The sequence below is a fragment of the Emydura macquarii genome, unplaced genomic scaffold (genome assembly GCF_026122565.2).
Source record: "Emydura macquarii macquarii isolate MOO-44397 ecotype Brisbane River unplaced genomic scaffold, CSIRO-AGI_Emac_v2 contig_1146, whole genome shotgun sequence".
Taxonomy (NCBI): Eukaryota; Metazoa; Chordata; order Testudines; family Chelidae; genus Emydura; species Emydura macquarii.
Genome location: NW_027131283.1, coordinates 5080178 through 5107914, shown reverse-complemented (window position 1 = coordinate 5107914; position 27737 = coordinate 5080178). Strand labels below are relative to the sequence as shown.

Sequence of the window (27737 nt, the reverse complement as noted above, 5' to 3'; positions counted from 1 at the left end):
CAAATATCTTCTCACCCTAAAGGAAACAGGGCTGTCAATTAGTTCGCTAAAAGAGCACCTGGCATCTCTCGCAATTTTTCACAATGACATAGATGACAATACCGTCTTCACACATCCAGTCATGAAGCATTTCATGACAGGCATACAGAACTTATACCCAGAGATTCGTCCCCCTACACCACCAGGGACCTCAACCTCATTCTGAAAACCATCACCAAACCACCATTTGAACCACTAGCGACCTGATCTCTAATGCAAGTCAATGAAAGTATCGTTCTTAGTGGCCATAACATCAGTGAGACATGTGGGTGAACTCGGAGCTCTTATGGCACATCTACCCTACACAATATTTCATAAGGATAAAATGTCTCTGAGGCCCCATCCTAAACTTATTCCCAAGGTCACATCATCTTTCCACTTGAATCAACCTATCCATTTACCCACCTTTTGCCCAAAACCCCACACTAACACACAGGACGATCTCCTCCATACTTTAGATGTTTTAGTGTTTAGTGTTTAGATGTTTTAGGCTTTAGTGTTCTACCTTGATAGAACATTATCATTTAGATCATCTCCTAAACTCTTTGTATCTATTTTGGATTGATGCAAAGGAACAGTCATATCCACACAAAGACTCTTGAAGTGGATTTCGGGCTGCATCCATGCATGTTACAAACAATCAGGTATTCTGCCACCACAAAGAATTAGAACACATTCCACAAGGGTGGTGTCTACATCCACAGCCTTTCTAAGGAATGTACCGATTATGGAAATCCTCAAGGCATCACAGTTAGATGTGGCAGTTGGTCTCTCAGTACTCTCCTCCATACAACTTCTCAGCTCTGAAGTCCCTCCAACCATCTAGGGATACTGCTTGAGAGTCACCTAAAGTGGAGCACCCACATGGACACTACTCGAAGAAGAGAAGGTTACTCACCTTGTGCAGTAACTGAGGTTCTTCGAGATGTGTGTCCCTGTGTGTGCTCCATTACCCGCCCTCCTCCCCTCTACTTCAGAGTCAAATCTTGAGGCTTCACAATAGAGAAGGAACAGAAGAGGTCAGGTCACATGCGTACTGAAAAGGGCACCAACAGCACCGCGAGTCAGCCGTAGTGCATGGGCGACCAAGATGAGCACTGCTAGCAAAAAATCTCCAATTGACGCGAGGACGTGCTGACACCTAATGTGGAGCAACCACAAGGACACACAATTCGAAGAACCTCAGTTACTGCACAAGGTGAGTAACCCTCTCATTTTGATGGTTCTGCTAAAATGATTAATAGTGAAATAGTTAATACTACCATTTAAATTTTCACCTGCAGATATCACACCTAGCAACCCATTGAGATGTATGGGGCAGGTCACAATTTCCAGGACTATTGACTTATGCTGGCTACAGATTGCGAAGACAACTGCATCAGTTTGCACTTGGTTTATATTTTCAAGGTGGCATTCATGGCCATAAAATCTAGAAACAAACTTCTTTGGTTTAAGAATTATAGCTTAAACACTGGAACACAATTATGCAGCAAGGGATGGATTCCATGAGAAACTCCACAGAATCGTTGGATACATGAAGTATTGATCACAGAGCACAAAATCCTAAATATCATGAGGACTTAATTGCCATTTATTTAGCATCCCTGTGTCTTTCTTTTAGAATTTATTCAACAGATTAATCAAAGCAAATACCTCAGAGAATCATACTAGCAACCAAACTGTATTGTTGACCCTAAATTGAATCTAGAGTCTCTAGGCCTTATTTTCATTTCACTAAGGCCTCTTTATGTCAATCTGACTTTGTAAAGGGGCTTTACGATGTGTATAAATCACATGCTGGCCTGAATAAAGATAAGTGGTTGTAGAGAATGCAATAAACATCTTCAGCACCAAAGGTACTAGTTTTAGCAGTAAATTGTTTTGTATGGAACAGTCCATACTTGCAAATGGCTGTATAAATATCTATCCATTATGACTGTGTTGAAAAGATGATTATCTGTTCCTAGCGGGATGATGTAAGATCTCTCAAAACAAAAGACCTAGCCATTAAAAGATTTTGGTTAGAAGAGAATAATTCCTCTTCTGAGAGTAGGTGAATACACAGTTGAGATTTGTATGCTACAAAGGCATGAAAAAGGCTATACCAATTTGAGTATTCCCATAAAACTTGAGGCAGACAACTGTAGCATTGCACTAGTGCGTTGGCGAGATGACAAAGTTTAAAAGAGACAGACACTTATATTAAGTAAATATCTGGAGGCACAATTACTTCCAGTAAATTGCATTTTTTCACCTATTCAATAGCTGCAATTTTGACAATATAATCTGTATTACAGTCTTTAAGGGTAAGTGGTCCCTGTTGATTTTTAAAAACATCCTTTAAAGTCACAGTTTCTGCAAAATGTTGACAAAGGATTGCAGAGAGGATTTTGGTTCAATGTCTAATGTATCCCAATAATGGTAAGGAGTCATATGAGTAATGCAGGGCTGAAGTAGGATTTAGGTGATGTATAGACCTTATGTTGGCTTATGTGTTTGTTATGTGGGCTCTCTGTTTTAGCCATGGGCAATTGTATAGTACCAGAGAAAATTCAAAAGATAAAATTGAGACAGTTTTTAACACGTGGACTACATACAATTAAATATCCATATTTGATATTAATTGGCTTGTTCTGGCTTTTGTAGTTAGAAATTTCCATAAAGCTACAAAACTAATAGCAAGGAAATGAAAATAAATAAAATGACTATTTCTGCTTCACAAGTCAACTACAGATCCAAGAAATCTCACTAAGGTACTACTAATTTTCATGATACTTAAAATATATGCTTTCTACAACTTTTTACTATGTTGTCAAATATAAACTAAACTAAACTAATTGCAGAAGCCACTCAAACAAGCAGGAAAGTAAAAAAGAAGGGATCTAAAATATAATCAGTTTTGGGGAAGGGCGAGAACACTCAACAAACCTCTTTGAAAACCAAAACTACAATACAAAGGTATTTGTATTCCAGAGATGCATCCAGTAGCTACAATTTAATATTACTTAATTTCAAAATATATGCCTACTTTATAAATGCACAAAAAGACAGTTTTTCCCAGTAATGGTATACCAGGCAATCACATATTCCTATGATCACCACTTTTTCTTCTCTGGTTCAGCGGTCATAGTATGAGCCTGGAACTCAAGAGACCAGGTTCAATTCTCTGCTCTGCTACAGCCTTCCTGTGTGACCTTGGGCAAGTCACTTAGGGTAATTTTAAAAATGTCTAAGTTTGTACCTAAGTTATTTCTGAAAATAGGACTTAGGTAGGTGCTTTTGAAAATGTTATCTTTAGTCTCTGTGAAATAGTGATAAGAGTACTTCACTACCTCACAGGGGTGTTGTGAGGATAATATATTTAAAGATTGTTAAGTGGTCAGATACTACAATAATTGAGGCGATATATATACCCAGCACAGTGATAAACATTGTATTTATAATCTCCATAAAATATTCAGGAGTAATTTAATTTGTTGTTAAATTTCATCCACATATCTTGACAATTCTAAATTGCAAAACATAATTCTATATTGTAAAAAAATATTCAGCAATGAAAGACCTGAAGAAATATTAGTTACAAGCAGGTACTAGAAAAGCACTTAGCAGAGAAGAGAGAGATGATACAATTAACTTAGTGTATTTTTTTTAAAATCAATGCCAACTCACTTTTATTTCTTTAATAATGATAGCACCCTCTGAGGCTGAGAATCAGAGCTTGAGCTTAGTTCCCACCTCTTAAATAAGATTGAAATATGTCCTGAAATAGCTTCAGTGTAAAGTTAATTCATTGGCACACTTACTCTACCAACGCTGGACAGCAAGGACATGTGACATTTATTTTAATGAGTTTGCTCATGAAATCCATAGGTGACATTTTAATGAACTGTCTGTGCTTTCAGTGAGAATGGCAGGAGAAGGAGAATTTTGCACATCTCTGTTAGATAAGCATGTAGATTACTATGGTTACTGATTTTGAAACTTTCAGCCCATGACAACAGCACATCCATGTGCAGCAGGTAGAGCCATTTTTCTTTCTCTTTTGGGCTGCCAATGACCTCTACATTTTGAAATCACATTTGCTCAATTAAGGCAAGAACGTTTATTTTTAAAATAAAGTGAATTTAGTGCCAGTGAAAGGTGACAAGTTGGCAACATTAGAGACTTGAAGTCCTTTATTTACAAACAACAGGTGCACAGACTACAGCAGCCATCCCCATGATGCCCCAATACACCATAGCCTTTTTACAGGGGACCAAAGATCACTTGATTGCTCTATTTTTCTTTCTTAAGGCTCTGATTCAGTGCTTGCTGAACTCAATGGGAACGTTGCCATTGACCTCAGAGGACATGGGACAAAGTCTTTCATCTCTCTGCTGAACAAATTTGATCTGCACAATAAAATTGGAACACCATCCTTTTTAACAGTCTGTTTCCAAAGTATAATTGCATGTGAAGAGTAAATTTCCCTAAATTTGTTGCTGATTTGTTTTTAGATTGCTGTTTTTCCACTTCAGTCTCCCATTTGGTTAGCGAGAAATTATCATGTTCTGTTGTTGCTGCGGTTTATTCTGTGATACATTTGATACATGGAATCAGATTTTTGAGGACTTTTAGGAAATATGCTGGAATGGAAGAGCACATATGGATGGTGTTTTAACTCAGGTTTGTGATAGAAGTATGCCAGGTGTCAAAGGAGCAGCTCCCCTACCTTGGCTGAGTACCATTGTGGTACTTTATGTGAGGGAATACATAGCCTTGCCATAACAGCTATGTGCTAATCCGCTGCCAGCTCTCTATGGGGAAGTATTGTTGTGTATAAGTACAGGCACAAATGGCTACAACATGAAATGACTGTTTCTTAGCCATTTCCTGGAAGGAGAAATGGCAAGTGACATGTTTGAGGAGCAGATTAGTGTTGTAGAGCTCTTTCTCCCTGCCTTACCTTCCAGTGGTTCCATGTTAATCCTCTTAAATTACGGAATTCCACAGCAACAATTTTGGACTATTTCCCTTGTCTCAACCTATCTTAGTCTTTAGATGGATGCTAATCTGGATCCCACATCTGGGCAGATCCAGGCCACTCTGGGTCTCTGAGGCACACTCCCAAGTGCAGACCTCACATCTGTACCTCTTCCTTGGGATGTGGGGCTCCAAAGTCTGGCTGCCTTGACCCCAGAACTGATGGCTTATAGACACACCTTTAGAGTTTCACCTTACTGTGGGCATTCTGAGCTTCTCATTAACCCCTTCAGGGACTGTGTGGCTAGCAAGCAAGGAATACAGGCTTAGCAAAGGAACTTCTTAACCACAATCATTTTTGCTCATGAAAGCACTAGAGTTAGAGATTTTGAAAAAACAAACAGTCTTCTTCTCTTCCCTCCTATGGGTTTGAGGTCAGGTCAGTATTTCAGGCAAGACAGACCTTCCTCTCCCATGCCATCTCTTTTCTCACCAGGCTGGGCTTCTGGCATGTGGCAGTGAACACCTTCACAGAGAGCATTCATATTTTAATCTACAGTAGAACCTCATAGTTACAAACACTTTGGAAAAGGAAGTTGTTCATAACTCTAAATAATGTCCGTATCTCTAAACAAAACATTATGGTTGTTCTTTCAGAAGTTTTCAACTGAACAGTAACTTAATACAACTCTGAAACTTTACTATGCAGAAGAAAAATGTTGCTTTTCCCATATTTTTGTAGTAGTTTACATTTAACACAGCACTATACTTCTGTTTTTTGTTTGTCTCTGTTGCTGCCTGATTGCATACTTCTGGTTCCAAATCAGATGTGTGGTTGACTGGTCATTTGTAACTCTGGTATTCATAATTCTGAGATTCTACTGTAATTTGACCATGTGCCCAAGAACTTCAGCCCCTTTTCCCCCAGGAAGGCTTCTGTGTAGAGAGTTAATTGTTAACTAGAGATGGGCCAGTAGCTGAGGAACAATCAAAGATAATGTCCTTTAATGGCTCTCATTGAACTACTTCTCCAAGGTTTCCCACACCCCTTCTGAGCATGACCATGTCTGCAATAGCCTGCCCTTGTCACTACCACAAAGTTCGTCCTCCCAGTCAGACAGTGAAACTGCTGATAACTACTCCTGGAATACAGTCTTTCAGCTGGTTGTGCACACCCTTTAGAGTAGTTACATCTAGACCACATTTCCCTAGTTTGCTTATGAGAATGTCAGGTGGAACTGTCAAAAGCCTTACTAATGTCAAGATATATCACTTCTGCACCTTGTCCACTAGCTACCAGGCTAGTTACCCTGTCAAAGAAGGAAACTAGGTTTGTTTGGCTTGATTTTGTTCTTGACAAGTCATCTTGGTTATTATTTATCAACCTCCTATCCTCTAGAACAGGGGTGGGGAACGTTTTTTCTGTCATGGGCCTGATGGTGGCCCTGGCGGTGGGGGAGAATTCGGCAGCGGGGGGGAATTCGGCGGCGGCGTGATTTCACGGCAGCGGCAGGGTTCCGTGAGGGGCGTGGGGCAGTGCCTGCCGCCGAAGTCCCCCCGCCGCCGAAAAGGGGCAAACGGCGGCAGGGTTTCGGCGGCGGGCACTGCCCCCCGAACTCTGCCGCTGCCGTGAAACCGTGCTGCCGCTGAATTCCCTGCCGTCGCCAGGGCCAGACCAAATGATTTCGCGGGCTGACCCCTGCTCTAGAACTTTGGTCCTCAATTGATGGTACACAGGTTATATCTGGAGAACCTTCCTATTTGGCCCTCTACCAGGCATCAGCTGTTCTTTCCTGCCTCCTGAGAAGCAGCAGCCAGTCAGAGATGCTCAGGAAGCAGCGCTCCTTCCCTTCTCTCTGGAACCTAGCCTGCTCTCACCAGGAGGGAGAGTGGAGGAGCTGTCCCTGCTCACGGGACGAGAAGCGGGAGCAGGGAGAAGAAAGAGCCCTGCAGCTCAGGAGAGACCCTCCTACTCCTCCCCTCCTGTAAGCTGGGCTGGCACCCCTGTTTCTCCTCCTCCCTCCCTGTAATACCTGGCCTAGGAAGAGGGTGTGGAGGTGAAGAACCCTTGGAGCTACCTAAAAGAGAGAGGGGGACCCCACTGCAGCCCTCCCCGACCCAGGAGCGGTTGATGAAGAATCCCGGTAGGAGCCGAGGTGAGGCTGCAGGGACACCGCTGATAGGGATCTGGGCCAATGGGGGACTAGAGGACAGAACAGTTTGGGGGGGACTGAGGAGCTGAATTGATGGTGGCTGGGCATAGGTGTAGTTTGACTTCTATATTTGGGGAGGCTGCTCCTGTCAGGTCAATGGGGCTGGGGGGGGGGGGGGGGAAGGGCAAATTCCACACCTACCCAAGGCTTGCAGTTTGGTGGCAGTGCCCCATTCCCCCCAACTACACCCATGGGGCTGGGTATGTGAAAAGCTGTTTATTTTCCCTCGTGTTACCATCATGCCCTGTATTTAATTTAAAATGGTTTCATTTACACATATTGGCGCTAGACTATGTTAACATTTCGACTTACAGTGGTATACTTTTAATCAGGCACTTAATCAGATGCTTATGCAGTGATTGGTAATTGATGTGCTTTCATTAGTTAACTTGATTGCCTGCTGTGCAGTACTTTGCTGGGGGGCAGAAAAGGTGCAAGCACCAAAATTTCAGGCAACAAGAAAGGGAAATTATATGTCTGTTCATTTCTTATGAATTTATTTTCTAATTTTAATTTCAATTTGAATAGAATTACTATTAATAGCATGCTGTTTCAATAGCATTTCAGCATTGTTTGCAAGATTTCTACCAACACGCTTAACATTTTATTTTGAGATTAATAAATAAATTCCAGCACACCACTCTTGAAATGTTGACCCCTGGCTGCTGGCAGGCTCACTAGAGAGCAAACACCTGTAGAGTCCTTTGGCCAAACCAAGATTTTGACATTGCTTTATCCAGCCTGCCAGAAAATGTAACTGAATATCACTGCTCTAGGTGCTTACAAATTGAGTAAAAATATATTCCAGTATCTTTCCAGATATCAAAATTAGGCCGACTAGCCTATTATTTCCTGGGTCCTCTTTGCTCTCCTTCTTAGAGGTAGGTACTCTGTTTGCCTTTCTCCAGTATTCTGGGACCTTACCTGTCCTCTATATAAGAGGGTTATACTAATGGTTCTGAGATTGCTTCCGCTAGTTCCTTAAGTACCTTAGAGTGAATTTTGTCAAGCCATTCCAATTAGAATACATGTAATTTCTTTAATAATCTCTAACCTGTTTTTTTCCCGTCTGGCTTGTGTTTCTACCCCCTTGTTAACATTAATTGTGTGAAGCATCTGGTTGCAATTAACCTTTTCAGTGAAGACTGAAGCAAAACAACTAATAAACATCTGTCTTCTTGGGGTTGTCTGCTATTAGCTCTCCTTCTATGTCAAGTAGTAGATCAACATTTTCCTTCATCTTTCTCTCGTTTCTAATGCATTTATAGAACCTCTTGCTGTCTATGTCCCTTGGTAGGGGTAATTCAGTTTGTGCCTTAGCCTTTCTGATTTGTGCCCCTAAGTACTTGTGCCATTCTTTTTTACGCTTTAAAATTTGTCCACATTTCTATTTTTTGAAGATTCCTTTTTGATTTTCAGATCATTAAAAAGTCCCCGATGAAGGATTATTGGTCTTTAACTATTCTTCCTGTATTTCCTTTGTACCTGGATAGTTTGCTGTTGCAACTTTAATATTGTCTCTTCAAGAAACCACCAGCATTTCTGCTCTTTTTTTCCTCTGGATTTTCTTCCCAAAGAAATTTATCTATCAGTTTTCTGAGTTTATTAAAGTCTGCTCTTTTGAAGTCCATTGTCTTTATTCTGCTGCTCTCATGCCTTCCTTTCCTTAGAACCATTAAATCAATGATCATTTTAATCCAAATTGCCTTCAGATTTGCAACCAATGCTTCTCTGTTAGTCACAATCAAGTCTAAAATGGCTGTTTCCTCCCTTCCCCAGGTAAGTTTCTCCACCTTCTGGAACAAAAAGCTGTCCCCAACATATTCAAATAACTTATTGAACATTTTGTGTTTTTGTTCTATTGCTTTTCCAACATATCTGGATAGTTAAAATCCCCCTATTACTACCAGGTCTTGTGTTTTGGTTATTTCTGTTGTTTGTTCTAGAACAGTCTCATTCACTACTACTGCTTAATTTGGATGGCTATAGTAGAGCCATGAGGTTGACCCTGTTTTTTCCCCTTTTATCTTCAGCCAGTGACTTTCAGCTTGTCTGCCTCTCGCCTCCTTCAAGACCACAGTGATCATTTTAGCTTTTAGGACAGGACCCTAATCAATAGGACTCAGGCTAGTGCCTGAGAGATGAAGGAATTAACTTAAACAAACCAGTCTCTCTTCTAGGTAAGGTTAGGTACCTATAGAAAAGAGTCCAGGAACTAATGTCACTGTGCCTATTTTGATTAAAAAAATAACTGCTTTTATCCATTACCGACCTGGTTTCCTCATTCTCCTCGGAACTATTCCACTTTTGACCTTATCAGAGAAAGCAAGTTCTGTATATAAAGGCTCTACTCCCTTCCTTCCTAGATCATGCTGTGCCAGCTAAGTCACCCTGACTCCTCCACTTTTCCATAGGTTTATGAACCAATGTGGGAGTCTAAGGGTGCATCTACACACCAAGAGGCAGAGTCCAGGCTGACAGAGTCAAGCTAACACTACAGCCCTAACAGTAACTGCATAGGGGTCAAGCTCCAGCTGGTGTCCTGAAGCTGGTGCTGGGGTGATGGGGGAGAGGGAGGGAGGGAGAAGAGGGATGTAGGCATGTCTACAGAGCTATTGTAACATGAGCCTGAGTCTGTCAGTCTGGGCTCTGCCACTTGCTGCCCCAGGCTGCCACTCACTGTGTAGATGTACCCTAAAAGGGGAGAGGTTCTCTCTCTTTTTATAGGGCTAGTCCCTACATCTCACTAAGATAGATGACAGCCTTCGCTGGCCTACTGTACTACTGGAATGGAATATAATGGCTCTCTCAGATGTACAGCCAACCCCAGACTGATAAGTGATAGCTACTAGCCCTACATATTCGTTGTTTAGTAGCTGCTGTGCAAAAGACATAGCTAATATTCAGGGAGATAAAGTGGAATGTACGTAATAAATGTAGCTGAAAAGGTGTCCATATTAATTAACACAATGTAAACTGACAAACTGGATCCTAAACAAGAGAGGTCTCCTAGAAACAAACATAGGACAGGAAGGGACCTTGAAGTCATCAAGTCCATCCGCCCTCCCTGCCCCTGAGGTAGGACTAAGTAAATCTAGACCATCGCTGCCAAGTGTTTGTCCAACCTATTCTTAAAAACTTCTACACAGGGCTCTCACCTTAATTATTTCTCATTTCCTTTCATCTTCTTCCCCTTGTGAGAAGAAAACAGAGCCTCTAAAATTAAAAACTTACAAAGAAATAAACACTCATGTTGGTAAAATGGAAAATAAATTCCTGAGGGTAAATTTTGCAGCTGTTACTGTTTTTTTGTTAAATCTTTCATTCTAACATCTGGGTGGGAAATGCCTAACATTTCATTTGCGTCAGATAATGGATGTTTGACAAACAGATGATACCCTTCCACACTGTCTACAACGAGGAAAAGAATGTGCTAGTTTATGAAATTCTCTGATTCTGGCACCTGAGCTGTGATTATAGAAAACAGAGGGAGCAGAAGGAAAAGCAATTTCTGAAAATTAGAGGGTTGTTTCTCAAAGGAAACATCTGCAATTAGCCATTCTTTCTGTGCAAAGGCCTTTTAAGAACCATAGCAGCCTCCAGGATCTATACAAAGGGGGGCTCTTCTGCAGTGGGCTTGGTTTAACTACCATCTTGCACTTGAGATGATAATTCTTGTGCATTTCCATTCACATATCCCTACACTTTCACGCATTCCCTCTTTTCAACCTAGTTGAGTGTAGATCTCCTTCACTAAGGCCCCATAGTTTGGTTCCTCTGGAGTCATATAACCTAGGAGCCAGCAGGAGACCAGAGCTCCTGGAAACCATACACACCGAAGGCAGAAGCTCATGTTTTTCCACCAGGGAATGAATGCCTTGAAGTAAGGGGAAAAGCAGCTCTATATCACAAAACCTACCACTTTAAATATATTCTTTTCATGTTAGGTATAAACAATGCATACAATTCTTACATTTGTAGGTAACATAGCTTGAGCCTCACTTCGGTTTAATTACAGAGTAACAACATTCCTTGCTTCTCTTTTGCATTTTACTTTAATACAGATTTTTTTAGACTCTACAGCCTGTCATTTGTACAAATAAACTGAAGGATTACATTTCTTTTCAATTTGAAACAGCGCAAAACAATTGAGATATTCTAAAATCCTCCTTACTTCAGCTAATAAAACCAACAAGTCCTGTGTTATGAAAAAAAGGCTGATTTCTGATGGTGAGAGACAGTGTGACCATGATCCATCACTCCCTGTAATTGTAGCATAGGGAATTTTACTTGTTTTTCAAACCATTTGGCTACAGTGAGAAGCTGCTGCTCCTGGAATGCACGTCCAATAAATTGAAGCCCAATTGGCAAGCCTTTCTCTGAAAGTGCTGTAGGAACAGTTATGGCTGGGAGCCCTGAGGGGAAAAAAGCAAAATTATTAACACATCAGATGTGTAGGATTTGCTATTAAACAGATTGTTAGAATTATTATAAAAGTGACTCTGAAGAAAGAGAATCTAATCAAACGGATGTAAGCAAAGAGACTAGAGTTAAGAAGATTATATTAATCCAGGGGAAATTCTGCACCACTGTGCGCACGCAGAATTCATGTTCCCTGCAGAAACTACATTCTGCTGGAGAGGCGCTGCAGTTACATCTTTTGCCCACATGGGGCTGCTGTGATGCCAGAAGAGGGGGCAACCAGCTCACAGGCCAGAGCAGCCAGTCGCAGACAGGAAAGGGGGGTAGAGGCTACGTTCCTCACAGTGACATGCCTGAGGGGCCAGGTAAAGAGGCATGGGATAAGGAAGGGATGGACAGAGCGGGTCACAGAATGGGGCTAGGGCAAAGGAGCTAGTGGGGGACAACACTGAGCGAGGGGTTGAATGGGAAGGGGGTGCAGGGCCATGTGGGGACAGGGCTGGTTGAGTGGGGGTGCAGGGACACAAGGGTCAGGGATAGATATGCCTGACTGGGAGAGGCTAGAGATCAGCCAGGATCTGATAGGGGAGGCGCCTCACCTCCCTAATAATTCATTCTCCCCCGCCCCTGCCAAAAACCCGTTCCATACTTTTCCCACCCACACCCAATCACCCTCCAGGGTCACTCCCACACTCCATCCCAGCAATTACTTCCCTCTCCCTCAGTTCCTCCATTACCCCTGACTCCCCCAAGCCTTTGCACTGCTTCTAAGGGTGCGGGAAATACTTTTCTGTATTGTAGTTTGAATGAATTATTACTCTGTATTAATATGCCTAACAAGGAATCTATTTGTCAAAACTTTTCCTGAATCTTTTTTGTTGTCTGTATTGTTACAGACATAGTTGCTGGCAGGTGTTTTGAAATAAATTACCAAAATAATTGAAACTAGTATAATTATATTATTTTGACAAATAAAATATGCAGAATTTTAAAATATTGTGCGCAGAATTTAATTTTTTAGTGCAGAATTCCCTCAGGAGTAATTATTTTCTTAAATTCTTGCACATTTAATGAATGAACTCACTTTACAGAGTTACCATCTTATGGTCAATATAAGGTTTGCTATTCAGAGAAGCAAGCGGACACTTTGGTTCAGACAGTTGCTTTCTACATAGGAGTGCTATAGAAGGAGGGCAGCTGGCTGGAAAGAATGGACACTAAACTGAAGAATAGCTGGGAAATACGCTAAATAGATGTACTTCTCTCTTTACTCACCTGCCATGTTTGCAGCCTGTGTAAAAATATCATCCTGTGCACTGCGGGTTCTATTGTCTTCTTTGATGAACTCCATGTATGGTATTGTATCACTTAGAGTAGTGGGAGTGAGCAAAACATCAATACCACTACTGAAAACATTCACAAAGTCATTGGCAATGAGTCGTCTCACTTTCTGGGCCTTGACAAAATAATTCTCATAGTTCCTAGGAGCAAATAGTCACTGGTGTTAGAAATTAAGTTTGATGCCTTAAATAATTAAAATGGCTAAGTGGCTATTGGGAAAAAATAAGCCCAATGTTCCCCTTGGTTGAAGGATTGCACCACTAGTACTTCGGTTTTCAACAGCAAACCAGATCAGTCATTAAAGCAGCATGGTTGCAGATGCCCTCATGGTACTAAAGCAGGTTCTTAAAGATAAGCCAGGAAATAGATGCAGGAGGAGAACTGTGGGTAAACACCGCTGAAGAGAGTGGAGAGGGAATATAAATGAAGGAAAACACAAGCCAAGTGGAGGGTAAGCTCAAATCAAGATAGTATTTTATGACCCACTCTTTTTAGTGACCCTTTTCCTGGAACTTGATTGTTTAATTATCCACTGAATTTCATTGCATGATGGAATTGTGATATCTGGAAAAAATGACTAACAAATCACAGCTATAAGACAATAGTAATCATTTAGGGACTCTAATCAGCAAGACACTTAAGCACATTAATAGTCCCACTGACTTCAGTGGGAATACCCACATGCTTAAAATTATGCATATGTTTCAGCTGTGTGCTTTGCTACATCTGGTCCTCCTTATTGATATTAGAGAGACACATAACAAGTCTTTATCCAAAATTCACAGTCAGTCATTTTATGTCAGCAGCAGTTTAAACTAAAGGAAGCTATGAATTCATCTGTTTTTCTGCATATTTGAGCCAACAACAAACTAGACAATTTTATATTTCATTCCTACTTCACATGCAACCCTACCCTGAGTTTAAAGATTTAATGTCAAGTCTAGAAGTTCAGTTTCTGAGACTCATGTCTCTCCCTATTTTCAATTCCCTGCCTTCACCACATATTTCCCAGCAAAGATAGTCTGCCTAAACAGATTTGCTTGCTTTCTCTTCAGAGACTGATAAGAGTGTTTGCTATAGCTAAATTACCACACAGTTCTTTCTGTGCAAGCCTATTGTATTCTTAAGGTAAAAAGTACTACAGAGAAAAAAACACAAATGTACATGCTTACTAATAAGCCTACTGGGAACTTCCACCCTTACATGGATTCTGGCAGGGTAAGTCCTTCAAACACTGACCGTAGGGGAGTCCTTGTGTTTATCAGTTCATGACCGCTTCAGCTCAGAACAAACACACTCCTGACGGCTTCAGTTCACCCTTTGTACAATTCCTGGGACTCTGATTTTGAGTTTCCAGATGCAGGTAATTAGTATACAATGGGTCTCTTTCCTGGGGGCAACCTTCAAAAGGCTCAGAGGGGAGAATTTGCATTCCCCTCATCCCAAGATATTTCTTAGAACACTGTTCCAAAACGATTTTTGAAGTTATTTTCCAGAGATTGCATTAATCTTGTCTTCCTGCTTAAGCAGTTCCATACAATCTCACAACAGTACAAATACACTTCTAATACAATGAACTCTAAAGATGTTAAACTTAATTCAGTAAAGTTTATTTTAATTGCTTACAGTTCAGTCAGGATATGGCAGGAAACTGTTAGTCTGTCACACTCAGTTTTCTTAAATTAACGAGGCCACAGAACTAACTGATGCAGGGTGTCAATGTGGAAACCCTCATTGTTTGGAATCTAACAGGATGGAGGCAGAGAAAATGGAAGTTTTACCAATTTAGATTATTATCGGAGAGCATATTACCAGTCATAAATGAAGACAGATTGAGATTAAGTGAGAATTAAAAGTATATTCATTCTGAGTTCTCATATCAGTTCATCTAGCTGAGCTGGATAAACATAAGGCGCCTCACAAAAATAAATGAGTTCACTTGACCACACCAGTACAATGTTATTGTCTCTGTAGGCTTAAGCAGAGAGGTGAGGAAGGTGAAAGAGATATTTAAACTAAGTGCCACATCTTATGGCTTTCCATGACAGACATCAGTAGCACATACCAAATCTTTCTATACCTGGAAAACTTTAGCAAGATTAAATTTGCTGGATTTGCTGACGGCCACAGAACATTTAATAATAGAATGATTTAACGGGCTCTATTCTGATTTCACTGACAAACCCTACAAACTAAATTTTTTACATACCTTAACTGAAGCCTGTCAATATGGCATTCAAGATGCAAATCATACAAAACGTCGTTCTATCTTTCTAAATTCAGAAGGCATCCAGTTAAGAGTAATGGAAACATTATTTTTAGCTATTAATAGCTTTTTGCCACATATTATATAGTTTATATTAAAATCAATATATATTGCCTTAGCAACAAAGAATGTGTCCAACATAAGTAATTTCATCATCAGCTGCTTAACAAATAAGTCATTCATATTGTACATTTGAGCTATAAAATGTGCTGAACTTACTCTTTTAACAAAAAATAGTTTCCGGATAGAATTCTTCCTCTTACAACATCATTGAACCCTTCTCGTCGCGTTGCTGCGTACATGACTTCTGTAGACTTGTCCACAATGGAACGGTGTCCTAAAAATAAATTACCAGTGATTTGGAAACAAATCCTGAAGACCATGTATACAAACAATATAAAATATTGACCTTCACAATGACATAGTATGTCAAGTGCAGATGTTAACATGCTATTTTTGCACACAAAAACTAAACTTATGTTAAATATTAAATGAATTCAGGAATCATACTGGGACTATACATTTGGGGTCTCTAGAAGTGAAACGTTACTTTTTATCCATACTGAAAAGTACAATGAAGAGTGCTACAATATGGAATACTCCTGCCTCTGATCTTCAATTTGACATGGAAGGTGGAGAGAACCAATTCTTCTCACCCTTCATAACATGAACGTATAGAAGTATTTCAGTAACACAGATAGCTCACCTTCAGTTTATTTTGAGCAGAGATTAAAAATTGATCTGAACAATGCATATGTACTTTGTGCTGCAGATTATGCTCTTTAAAAAAAACACAGCTGAGACAACATCTCTCTCAGACTAAGAACTTGCTTCCAGAAATGAAAAGCAACAACTTCTTTACAAAGGGCCTAGTCCTAAAACCACTGAATTCAATGCAATTCAAGGGAATTAATTAAATAGACTTTGGATCAGGCCCTAATTTTCCCATAACTTAAAACACACCCAAAACTCAGGGCCAATCAGCAGTGGTGTAAGCAGTGAAATTCCACTGATTTCAATTAAGTTGCATTTCCTTAAGAGTTTGGCCAATCACTTAATTCTGTGACCAATGGACAGGTACACAGAGAGGACTGATCTTAGTTCAAAGTATTTATGAATTGTTCTTAGGGGAAAACTACAATATGTGAGCGTTAGTTAAATATAAACCAGAATCCAAAAGGTCACATCATGTAAACAATATTATAATGGTGGGTTTATGACACAAAGAAAGAAGGGGAAAAAAGCACAGGAAAAGCATAGTTAAAAAGGGAGAAAAGCCCTATGTGTCTTGTAACAGCCAGGTGCAATGGGAACATTTAAGGAAGTTATTACACCTAGTTCAAATTACTATCTGGTAAAAACTTTGATACAATACCAAATCTTTTGATAGTCCTGGCTTATTTTAAAGCACTGGGAATGACTGACTTTTTATTTTTATTTTTACTTACCAGCACCAAACATACCATCATCAAGTAATAGACTTTTTAAAAGATCTTTTCCATGACTGTATTTTGTGACTTGACCAACATGGCTTGTGTCTTAATGGTTTGCCATTTTAGTTTGTTTAATAAATCTATCTGGTTCAATTTTCAGTTAATTTAGGATTGTTTCCTCTTTCACATTAACTAGGCTGCTTATTTATTTATTTTGGCCAGGCTTATCTTTGGATGTCTCCAGTGATGGCCCATTTTTATATCAAGTGTTTCTAAATTCTTTATACAGAGTTTAATATTTTAATGCACAGTATCTGATCCAAGATGACAAAACATTTATATTATATCAAGCACTTATGCTTTTAACAAATCTCTCAATCAGTTTCTGAAAACAAACTATTTTCATCTTTTCACTATAAGCCAATAGCCAGTGTAGATTTCATGATCACTTGGGATACCTTGCAAATGCTTGGACTATCTCACTTTCTAGTCATTTACTCCAGCTTTCAGTTGCAATAGGATTTTTACTCCATCATACCTTGGAAAAAACATATCTTCAAACATTTAGCCATGAAATGCAGGTAGCCAAGTATGTTAAATCACCATAGTGCACACACCTTTGACAGGAATCTTTATGCCACTTAATGACCAATGAAGTGAATGTTTATATAAGTAAAATAGCCCTCTTTCCTTTGAAAACTTAAACTTACCATATTCTAATCCATCAAACCTGGCCATATTTGATGCTACTTCTGTGGTGCACAGCACATGATAGCATATAATTGAATAACGTGTGTGGGGTAGACTCACTTCAATCACTTTGGCACCTGCATTCTCAAAGAGGTCAGCAGCCTTAGCCCAAAGTGCCAGAGTTTCACTAGATAATCCTGGTGCATGGTATTCCTTAATGGAGAACAAAAGTTAGGAGATGAATTCTATGCATAAGCATTTTCCACAAATAATTTTACGTGGGTTTATTTTCAGTAGTTTTTAATCATCTGTTGATAGTAAACAAGCCAAACTATGCAATATACTATTAGATGCAAATATTGTTAAACTAGTCCTCATCTCTATATTCTTTTTTAAAGTCTTTATTACAGACTTATATTTCTGCTGAGTGTTAGCATGTTAAATTAATAAATTTCATAGATTTTAAGGCTAGAAGGGACCATTAAGATAATCTAGTCTGACCACCTGCATAACACAGGTCATAAAATTTCACTATGCAATTCTTCCTTCAATTCTATAATTTCTAGATGGAAAGCTGCCCACTTGTCAGTCTGTTAACAGGGATTGTGCTAAATTGTTCTGCAGTTCATGGACAATGCATCTTAAAATTTAAGATATGCAATACGAGGCCCATTATGAATGATGTTAAATGAGCAGAAACAATGGCTAAAGCATATCAGTGACAAGTGTCATTGCTAGGTCAAAGATAGCACTAAAGAAGAGTTTCGTAAGACGGGGGTTGGTGACGTGCCTAACTCTGTGTACACTCTTAGGGTTTGCCTACATGGAGAAGTAGCCCAGAATAGCTATTCCACAGTAGGCCACTGCACAGACACTCTTATTCCTCACTATTAGTGCCCTTTTGCTGTTTTTAATGGTTAAAATATGGTTCAGAAGTGTATTAACCTAAACAGCAAAAAGGCACTGTTAGTAAGAAATATGAATGTCTATGTAGCAAATTACTGTGGAACAGCTATTGTGCTTTAAATTTACATCATAGCTTATTCTGCATTAACTTTCCCATGCGGACGAGCCCTTACCAACCAGACTAGGCTAGCGAGCCTGGTTAGTCTAAGTTACTAAAAGTGTTCAGTTGAATATCCACTTTTGTAGATACTTACTACAGTTCTAATTATAGATTCACTGTCAAAATATGGGCTCAATCCTGCAGACTTGACCATGTCATAGTACTAACAGTGTTGTCTACTTAAAAAAAAACTCATACTATTCTGAAAGGGGCATTACTGTCAGGATAATATCACTTTTTTTTTTTCTTCTTTTTTTTTTTTTTTTTAAAGTAAAGTCCCTCACTAGTTACCATCATCATTTTGGATTACTAAAATTGAAACATTTAACATATAATTCACGCATCACTATACATGCTCTTTTTGCATTTCACTCAGCTTGGACAATGAAAATAGACTGTTCAGTGACTTCTGTTTGACTAAATGTTCTGGTTCACCTGTACTAGCACCATACTTGGATTGCAATTGCTGAAGGGGAGTTTAAATTCAACAGTTATCCTCTTATCTTACTGAAAGATATACATTCCTAGAAGCTTTTCTATTAATAGGCAATTAAAAAAAGGAGAAACAAAACCTAAATTTGGACCTCAACTAGCTTATACCTAATTAGAACCCTACAAATCACCCTATCCCTGTTCTTCCCTTCTCTGCACAGCACAACCTTTTTAATAGTACTTTGTATTAATATAGAGCCTTTCAACCAAGGATCTCAAAGAACTCCATAAACATTTATTAAGTCTTAACATTCCTGTGAGGTATTATCTCAATTTTACACTCAGGGTCTCTCTAAACTATGAGCTAGGAATGTGATTTCCCCTACTCCTGCACATGTACTCACAGTAGCTCGATGAGAGCTTAGCGTGAGTATAAACAGCAGTGTAGCCACTGTAGCACAGGCAGTGGCAGCAGAGCCATAGCTGATCTATGCTGAGTGTGTAACCTCCCAGTTTCAAAGTAGTTTGTACACGGCATGGTTCTGCCATGTCTCTGCGGCTACCCTGATATTTATACTCGGGCGAGCTGTCATCGAGCTACCATATATGTACACAAGCAGGGATGCACACCCCTGGCTTGCAGCATATACACAGCCACAGGCACCAAGAAAAAAGTGATTTGCTTGAGGTCAAACATGCACTCGGTGAAAGAGCCAGCAATAAAGCCTAGGAGCTCTGGGTCCCAGTCTTCTCTTATAAACTTCTGGAGGACATTCCCTCCAAAGATTGGACAGAACTCTTCAGAGAAAGCCAATGCCCTATCATAATTGCCTGAAGAGGCTGACATTGAGCAATGAAATTCACACACTTTCAAACCCAGGAGTTGCACATGCTGTCTCCACAGATTCAAATCCCTGCAGACTTCGGGAGCAGGACATATAGGTTTTTACTCTGGTAAGAATTTTTTTCCAGTGATAAAGTTGGAAATGCTACCTTTGGTATTCCTATGCAGAGCTTGCTGGCATCTATAAAACTAGGTAGTTCAAATGGTTTAAAGGGGTCCTGGACAGTAGTAGAGTCTTTAGAATCATGTCCTGCAAGCACACCTGAAAGATGAAGAAAGGTTCATTATGTACAGGAAAAGTAATACATTGGACTACTTGAATTCAAAAGGTTTTGAGACAAACTGTATATAAAGACATATGCACTAGTAATACCCAATACAATTGCTGCATCGTCCACACATCTGGTTAAAATTCCTGGTACATCCATGGAGTTCACTAGTGGGATGAGACCATGACGAGAAACCAGTCCATAGGTTGGCTTTAAACCTACTACTCCACAGTGAGCAGCTGGGTTTCTGGTGGACCCGCCTGTATCTGATCCTAAAGCCCTATGATTTAAATAGAATCATCATTAATAGAACTGGATACTTCAAAACACAACCAAAGCTGTTCTTAAAGCCATATAGATATAAATGGACTTTTAAAAAAAACAACACATAAGTATGAGAATAATTTAAAGTACATCATCATCATGCACTCAGCTCCCATTTATTCTAGTCCCTTCTTTACTATTTAGTATGAAGCAGAAGCCGCAGCAGCAGCAGCTTTCAATTTACAAAGACATGCTGATAAAATATGCCCTTCACATCTAATAAGGCATGTTGTTCATCAAGGAATATGACTTTTTTCATGTTTTCTAAGATTGAGGCTGTGCATTGTAATTTCCCTTCTACACCAAAACTGCACCTGCCATACTCAACATTTTTAGTAAAGCTGGCTGAAATTTTGACTGAAGTTTTCACAACACATTTTGATTTCAGCAACTGCAAATTTTTTTTTATTTTTTTTTTTTGGGGGGAGGGACAAATTTCAATGACATTTGATTGAGTTTTTCAATAAAACTAAAAATGAAAAATTTTCATTTTGAATTTAATTTTTTATGGCTTTTCCAGTTTTTAAAAACCAATGTCAATTCAAAATGAAATAAAATGCTCCTTTTCTTTTGTTTCTAATTTATCAGAATTTCAAAAATGGACTGACAAATTTGAATGAAATTGCTCAATTCAAAATGTTTAAGTTATAAAATTGAATTTTTGACCAGCTCTCATTTTTCATAGTATGTGGTTTTTTTGTTTCATAGGAGTCAGTTTCTTAGATAGCTGAACCAATTTAATACTGAGTGGAATTGTCTCAGCCAGTCAAAGTGTAAGGATGTTGTGTGGTTATTGTCTGATCAGTGGACAGTTCTCATTCATACAGTAACCTGTACTCTGGTATTAGATGTCTTGACTTATACAATATACTATACAGCAGGGGTTCTCAAACTTTTTTTGTTGGGACCCCTTTACCAGCATGCATGGGGGCTGGTAGCTCGCGATCCCCTACATAATAACCTCACGACCCCCAGTTTGAGAACCCCTACTATGAAGTTACATCTCAATCCAAAGAGAGAGGTACAGACAGCACTTGATTTCTTTTCCAGTTTCAAAGAGAAGCTGAAAAACTGAATGAACAGACCAAAAAATGACTGGAAAAGGCATCTGACTTGGTAGGTGCTGAGCAGCCACAAGCCTCATCAGAAGTGAGCTGACTTCAGTGGCAGTTGAGGATGCCTAGCAATGTAAGTGAAGGAGTCAGCACCTTGCAGGATCAGATCCTCTGAACCCAGTTTAACTTCTACTGAAGTCAATAGGAATCTTTCTACTGACTTCAGTGCAAGTTGGTTTGGGGCCTTAGTGGATTCCATTTACAGCATGTCAGTGAGATACACGCAAAAACTGAGGTTAAGGGTGTAAAGTGATGAAAAAATAGATTATAAACCAAGCTAGGAAAGAAAGAAAACACCTCCTGGGTACAACAAAATAAATAATTTTACTTTTTATAGGTAAACAAAACCATTAGCTAATGAATGTTGTTAAATAAATGCAGCTGAAAACTTCTATACAATGAGCAGACATTGCTACATAACTCTAAAAATCCTCAAATTTTTTTTTATATTTTCTGCCCATGGAAAAAATACTAAGAAAAATCTAACATTTTAAAACTGCACACACTGTACATTTTTCTTACAGCTAATAGCTCATTACTCCATGTAGTTAATACATTATATATATATTTTTCCCCACACAAAAATTAAACATTTTCCATCATCATAACAAACCAACATCGGTTTATACAAAAAAATCTCACTTTTCAAACTTACATTTTAAAGAAAAGATAATATCTAAGTGTCTGAGTAACTTGGCTGTTTACAGTATACCTAGGTTCTGAAGGTTATTAGTTCTCAAATCTCACATGTCTGAATTATTAGGTAACACTGACACTTAAATGAAGTATCAGAGGAAGGAATATTACATTTTGAGAGTTGAGATCTTTATATGGCATTGAATCAAGATTCTTTTTCCTTTTAAGGGGGAGATGATAATTGAGGTGGTGGATATATATCATGGATCCCATGACTATTTTAGAGTTTTTTAGATAGGTGTGAATGATAACAGTTAACATACTCTCTTTGTTACTGACACCATAAATTTTAAGCATGGCAAAATGTTCACGTCAGCATGCTGAACGATGCTCAGAATGAAATGATTTAAGCTTATCTACATGTAATCTCTTTTGCTTTGCGTTATGCATTTCAGCATCTCTCTGTTCTTCATAGTATAACTAATTCTTCAATACCAATGCAAATAATTCTACTGTTTCAAACAAAAACAGTATCTTCCTTTCCCCAGAAAGGACACTATAAACTAGGTTACTGGAAGATTCTTAAAAATCAAATGAAATCTTAAGGAAAAGTGCACACACCATTATAACACATTTAATTAAGAACAGTTCTAAAAAGTCTCTTACGCAAAGCATGTGAAAGAAGATACTGCAGCAGCGCTACCTCCTGAGCTTCCTCCTGTTATCAACCAATTGGAGTTTTCATTCTCAGTATGGGAATTCTGCGTACATTTTTCTCTGTACTGCCTGGAATAACTCCAGGGGTTTTTAACAGGTCCAAATATTCCATCTGTGCTCCCAGATCTGGTGTGAGAAATTCAGATAGGATAAACACAGACAATTGTATTTCAGTAACTGACTTGACATTGTATTCATAATGTTTTTCTTCCAATTCCACCTCTTTTTACTTCTGGCCCTTCAAGCAAATTTGATCATAATATGGAAAGGCTGGTATACACTTACTTGTGATGCTGACCCCAGTACTGTTTTAAAGATTTGCAGGAAAGCTTAAAAATCTATAGTTAGTTATCACTTCACTCCTTCCTTCCGCAGAGCAGCCTGAGGGCTAATTCTCTCACTCACCCTATTGTAAATTAAGTGCAACTCCATGAAAGTCAGTGGACTTGCACCATGTAAGGAACAGGGGAATCAAGTCATGAGTCTGCTTCAAAACTAAGGTTTTCAGGCCTGAGATATCCAAATTTTATAGTTTACTATATGAGAGAACCACACAAGTTGACCTCTTGAAGCAGCATATCACGAGAAAGAGAGTCATGCAATGGTGGCAATGTAGACTGCTCTGTAGGGATCATAACCTTTCCTGGAACATAACAGGGTTTCCAGGATGAGGCAGAGTGTGTGCTGAGGCACTGTGAAAATTCTCATGCTTGGGTCATGGATCAGAGTGCCATTCAGTTACTAAGAAAAAAAGGGGCCACCTTGAAAAAAATGCTATTCAATTAATCCCCTCAATGCTATCCTACCATGCACAGCTGCTACAGTGTCTGGCCCTCTTTTCTTAAAAATCACACCACAATGGGATAAATATTCAGTGAAAAGTTCACAGACATAGCCATCATGTTCCATTAGACACCCCTGGAGAGTAAATATTTATCACCATGCATAATCTCAGCAGTTAAGGATTAGAAATGTATCGTAGTAGACAATGTAGTTATATTAATATGCAATTATATTAAATATTTAACAAAACTTACCCCATGGCAAATTCATCTAGGTTTGTTTTTCCTAGAAGCACAGCCCCCTGATCCAATAACTTCTGAACTACTGTAGCATTGTAAGGGGGAATATAACCTTTAAAAAAAAATCAGATTGGTTAAGAAATTGTCTGATACCATCTTTCTATAACTACATCTTTCAATAACTACTCCTCCAAACATTTCAGAGTAATCATTATCTCTGCACAGCAACTGCCACTGTGCAATGCTTCTTTGTGACAATAGTAGTAATAATCAGAATTCAGTGGTAATAAACATGTATTAACCATCACTTTGATTTATTATTTCCTAGTGTCTTTCTTCTCCGGAGATTGAACGGACCATACAGCTAACTTTCATACAGGGATGAGAACCGTGCCAGTTGTGGTTGCAGCCATAGTTCTAAAAGTTTCTCTGACCAATACTGTTGCAGATATCTTTTTCTGTGAATGATGTTAGAGTCTATATCAAAGTTTCACCCTCAAGACTTTCACCCACATTGTCCCTTTCAATCACAACTGTTTGGTGGCATGCAAAAAAAAAAAAAGACAATCTGAGATAAGTTGACCCTTACTATTTAAAAGAGAAAAAATTGACTTTGCCCATTATTGTTACAAGTAACACAACAACACTAATGGAAATAAGTTGGTAGGATTTCCCCCCAATTTTTTCAGTTTGTTTACTTTGTGTGTATTTATTAGCATTTTTTGTATTATCAGTTTCACTCTTTCCCTCAATAATGTTCACTGTTTGTCTTGGTCTATTACACAGCTACAGGAGAGAGAATTTTTTTCAAATAGGAAAACAATAGTGCTTTTACTAATAAAACATATCATTACAATGCTATGGACATCTTAATGGCCCTGCTAAGTGAAACAATGAACTGTGAGTATCCAAAAGAAAAAATAACCTGTTTATAAAACAAAAATCCAGAGAGCATAATTTGAACTAATGACTCACATCAATATGAAAGATAACTGTTGAGCTCAAAAACCAGGATCAAGTCTCTAAGAACACAACAAAAACTGTATTTGCATTTTGTTATATAGAAAGACTATTTAACAAACAGAAATAAAAAACACTGGCTACCCTCCTGTAACAAAACAAAATGTAACCTGTGGGTTATAAAATAGCTACATGTTAATGTATTGGTTATAGTTAACGTTAGACAGTCTCATTTATTTGCATTGCTACAACATTAACAGTTTTTAAAAAATATGACTGCAAAAGCAAAACGGTTTGGCAGACGGAGGCAAGGGAAGTGTAGTGCCCGAAAGTACTTGAATTCATTTTTTGAAAATGACTAAGTTTTAAATAAATTGTGCTGCTTTAGAGAAAAGGACCAGAGCTTTGAAATGGCGTTTGCTTTGCCTAAAAGGATCTACTTTACCTTTCAGCATGTTTGATGCACATGTTGTTTCAATACCAGCTGTGCTAAAGTTGTCTTTTACTGCAACAGGAATTCCATCTAAATCCCCCAGTGTCTGACCTGTGTTAGGAATTGGTACAAAGACAAGAGAGTAAAATTCAAGTATTGAAACAAACTGTACATGTGGCTTAGCAATGATATTTTATTTTACTCTTCAGCTTCACTTTTACTTGGAAATAGGAGTTGTACTCAAATGCTTCTAAATTATATTTTCACAAAAGATCTTCTATTTTCAACTCTATCATTAAGGACTTTGCTCAGGCCAGATTTACTCCCATACTGCACAGTCTGCAGATTTACTCCCATACTGCAACAAAGGACACAGCTTCCAAACTAGGTAAATTATTCAAAAAAGTCACTTACCACTTCAGCTGTGGCCATGTAATGCTTATTTCATCCTTCAACAGCTGCTTTAATCTACTTTATTCCCAGACAAGGAGTCATAGATTCTGCCTTCTCATGCACAGCAATTGTGCTCTAGGAACTGGTGGTGGGAGAAATAGTCTTCCCTAGCTGACTATTTATTAGTTATATTGGGAAGAATCACAAAGGGGTTAAATATCTTGAAGCTGAAGTATCCTGGCTGGCATTTTGCTAAAGCAACGGGATGACAGGAACTTTCAGTCACGGAGAGAAGAATGGATCTATCAGGCTGACATGTTTTTCCCCCCCTCTCTCATTCTCCATCTTTTGTAAATGGGTAACTGCCTGGAGTGCAATCAGTATATGTCCACAGAGCCTTTAGTCTGAATAGGTCCCACTGTTATTCCATACAAGCAAATAAAATAAAACAGCAGACTTCACTTTCTTTTTTAAAGTCACTCAGTGTAACAAAATATTATATCCACTACAAATAAAAATCTAGGTAACTTACCTCTCCTATATCTCTTCTCTGATTCTTCAGCCTGTTTTAATGCTGTGTCTTCTGCTATAGTGATGTAAGCATTAAGAAATTTGGTGGCTTTGATAAGAGAGAGACATCTTTGACAAAGCTCTGTTGGACTCACTTGGCCTTCTTTCAGTGCTGCAGAGATCTGAAAGCAGAGTTTCCATTTTTAAATCGCAAGTTACAAATATTGGTATGACTTGCAAGAATTATTTCAGTCAAGTTTCTATAACTAATTCCCTCCAAATAATTTTGGGGATACATTTGATACATGTAGTAGTTTTATGATGGAATAAAAATCATTGGCTAAGAAAGCACTCCGCAGACTTTCATATACAACTCTTTCAAACCATTTCAGCCTCAACCAACAATGCCACTGCTATTCTGGTCACATCCTGAGCAATTTCAGAACACAGTGGTAACATGGAACCCAATCCTACAAGCATTTCTGCATGTGAGGAGTCTCAATAACATCCATCTGCACTAGGGTTTATAGAATCAGGCCCATCATTTGTAAACTGGTTATTGTGGATGCAAATTAACTATGATTAAAGGCAGTTTTAAACATGGCTACAAATCCCTACTCTGCATGGGGCCTTAGTTAATTGGGGGCTAGTCTACACTAAAAGTGCTACAGCAGCGGAGGCAGCTGCACCAATGTAGTTATGTGCTGCTGGTGCAGTTGCTTTATGCTGATGGGAGATAACTCAGCTATCCCATCAGCATAAGTCCACCTCTGCAAGCCATGGTGGCTATGTTGTGGGAGAAGGATTTTACAAGGCTGTATTCAGCTGGGGTGACCAAACATCCCAATGTTAGGAGCTTCATCTTATATGGGAACCTATAACACCCGTACCTCATGCCGATTTTTCACACTTGCTATCTAGTCACCCTACATTCAGCTCATAGGTAACACGCTCCAGTCTAGGCACCCTGTGGAGAGTAGGCTTTTATTAAGAGCTCTGCTTGCTTTGTGACCTGCCAATGCCCGGCCCCCTCGCTGGCACCAGCGGACTCGTAGTGCCACATGAAGGGCTGAGTGTGCACGGCGCTGCGCGTCGCGAGTGCAGCCCGCGCTCCGGCTGTGCGCGCGCCCAAGAGCGCGTCTCCCTTTCGCCTCCGCTGGGGCAGCGCGGCTGCGCCCCTTCTTGCTCTCGCCCGGTTAAAACTAACTCCGCCAGCCTCTTGGCTTTAGCGCCACCACCGCCAGCGGCTGCTGCGGGGCAGAAGGGCGGGAGCCTGGCGTGGGCACAGCCGGGCCGGGCGCTGGTGCCCGCTCTGGGTAGAGGAGGAGAAGGTTTACACCGGGCACCCCAACGTCACGGCGATGGGCGCAGGGTGGGGCCGGGCCGGGCTCCAGGCGGAGCTGGGGGTTCCGCCCCGTCCCGTGACAGGAGCCTCCCCGCTAACACTGGGGGTGGGCCCCGCGCGCCCGAAGCCCGCTCACTTCTCTCAGGGAGACGCGCAACATCCTCTCCGCGCCGCTCCCCGAGCCCGTGCGGCGCGGCCGCAGGCAGCGTGTCAGGCGCGGCCGGGACACCGGGACATTGCCACGGGCGCTGCCATCTTAGCCCCGCGGGGCGCCGGTCTCAACATGGAGCAGCTCTATTGGCTCG

At 39.7% G+C, this 27737-nt stretch overlaps 1 protein-coding gene across 5 annotated transcripts; it reads right to left on the bottom strand.

Annotated features, from left to right (window-relative positions):
- Positions 1 to 27737, bottom strand: QRSL1 (glutaminyl-tRNA amidotransferase subunit QRSL1). 5 transcript variants are annotated; one of them, XR_010919419.1, is made up of 11 exons: positions 27569 to 27737; positions 26110 to 26269; positions 25197 to 25295; positions 23807 to 23903; positions 22719 to 22895; positions 20082 to 20257; positions 19858 to 19970; positions 17387 to 17579; positions 15463 to 15580; positions 14604 to 14722; positions 1 to 16 (listed from the first exon to the last, which is right to left on the bottom strand). XR_010919419.1 is itself a non-coding variant. In XM_067546543.1 (11 exons), exons 1-11 carry the CDS (start codon positions 27590 to 27592, stop codon positions 11418 to 11420), a joined length of 1575 nt encoding a protein of 524 aa, XP_067402644.1. In that variant the 5' UTR covers positions 27593 to 27721; the 3' UTR covers positions 10489 to 11417. The 5 variants fall into 5 exon arrangements, 3 of the variants coding, with proteins under 3 accessions (XP_067402644.1, XP_067402645.1, XP_067402646.1); XM_067546543.1 differs by lacking the exons at positions 1 to 16; positions 14604 to 14722 and adding exons at positions 10489 to 11629; positions 12912 to 13117 and having other exon boundaries at positions 27569 to 27721; XM_067546544.1 differs by lacking the exons at positions 1 to 16; positions 14604 to 14722 and adding exons at positions 12986 to 13117; positions 15187 to 15250.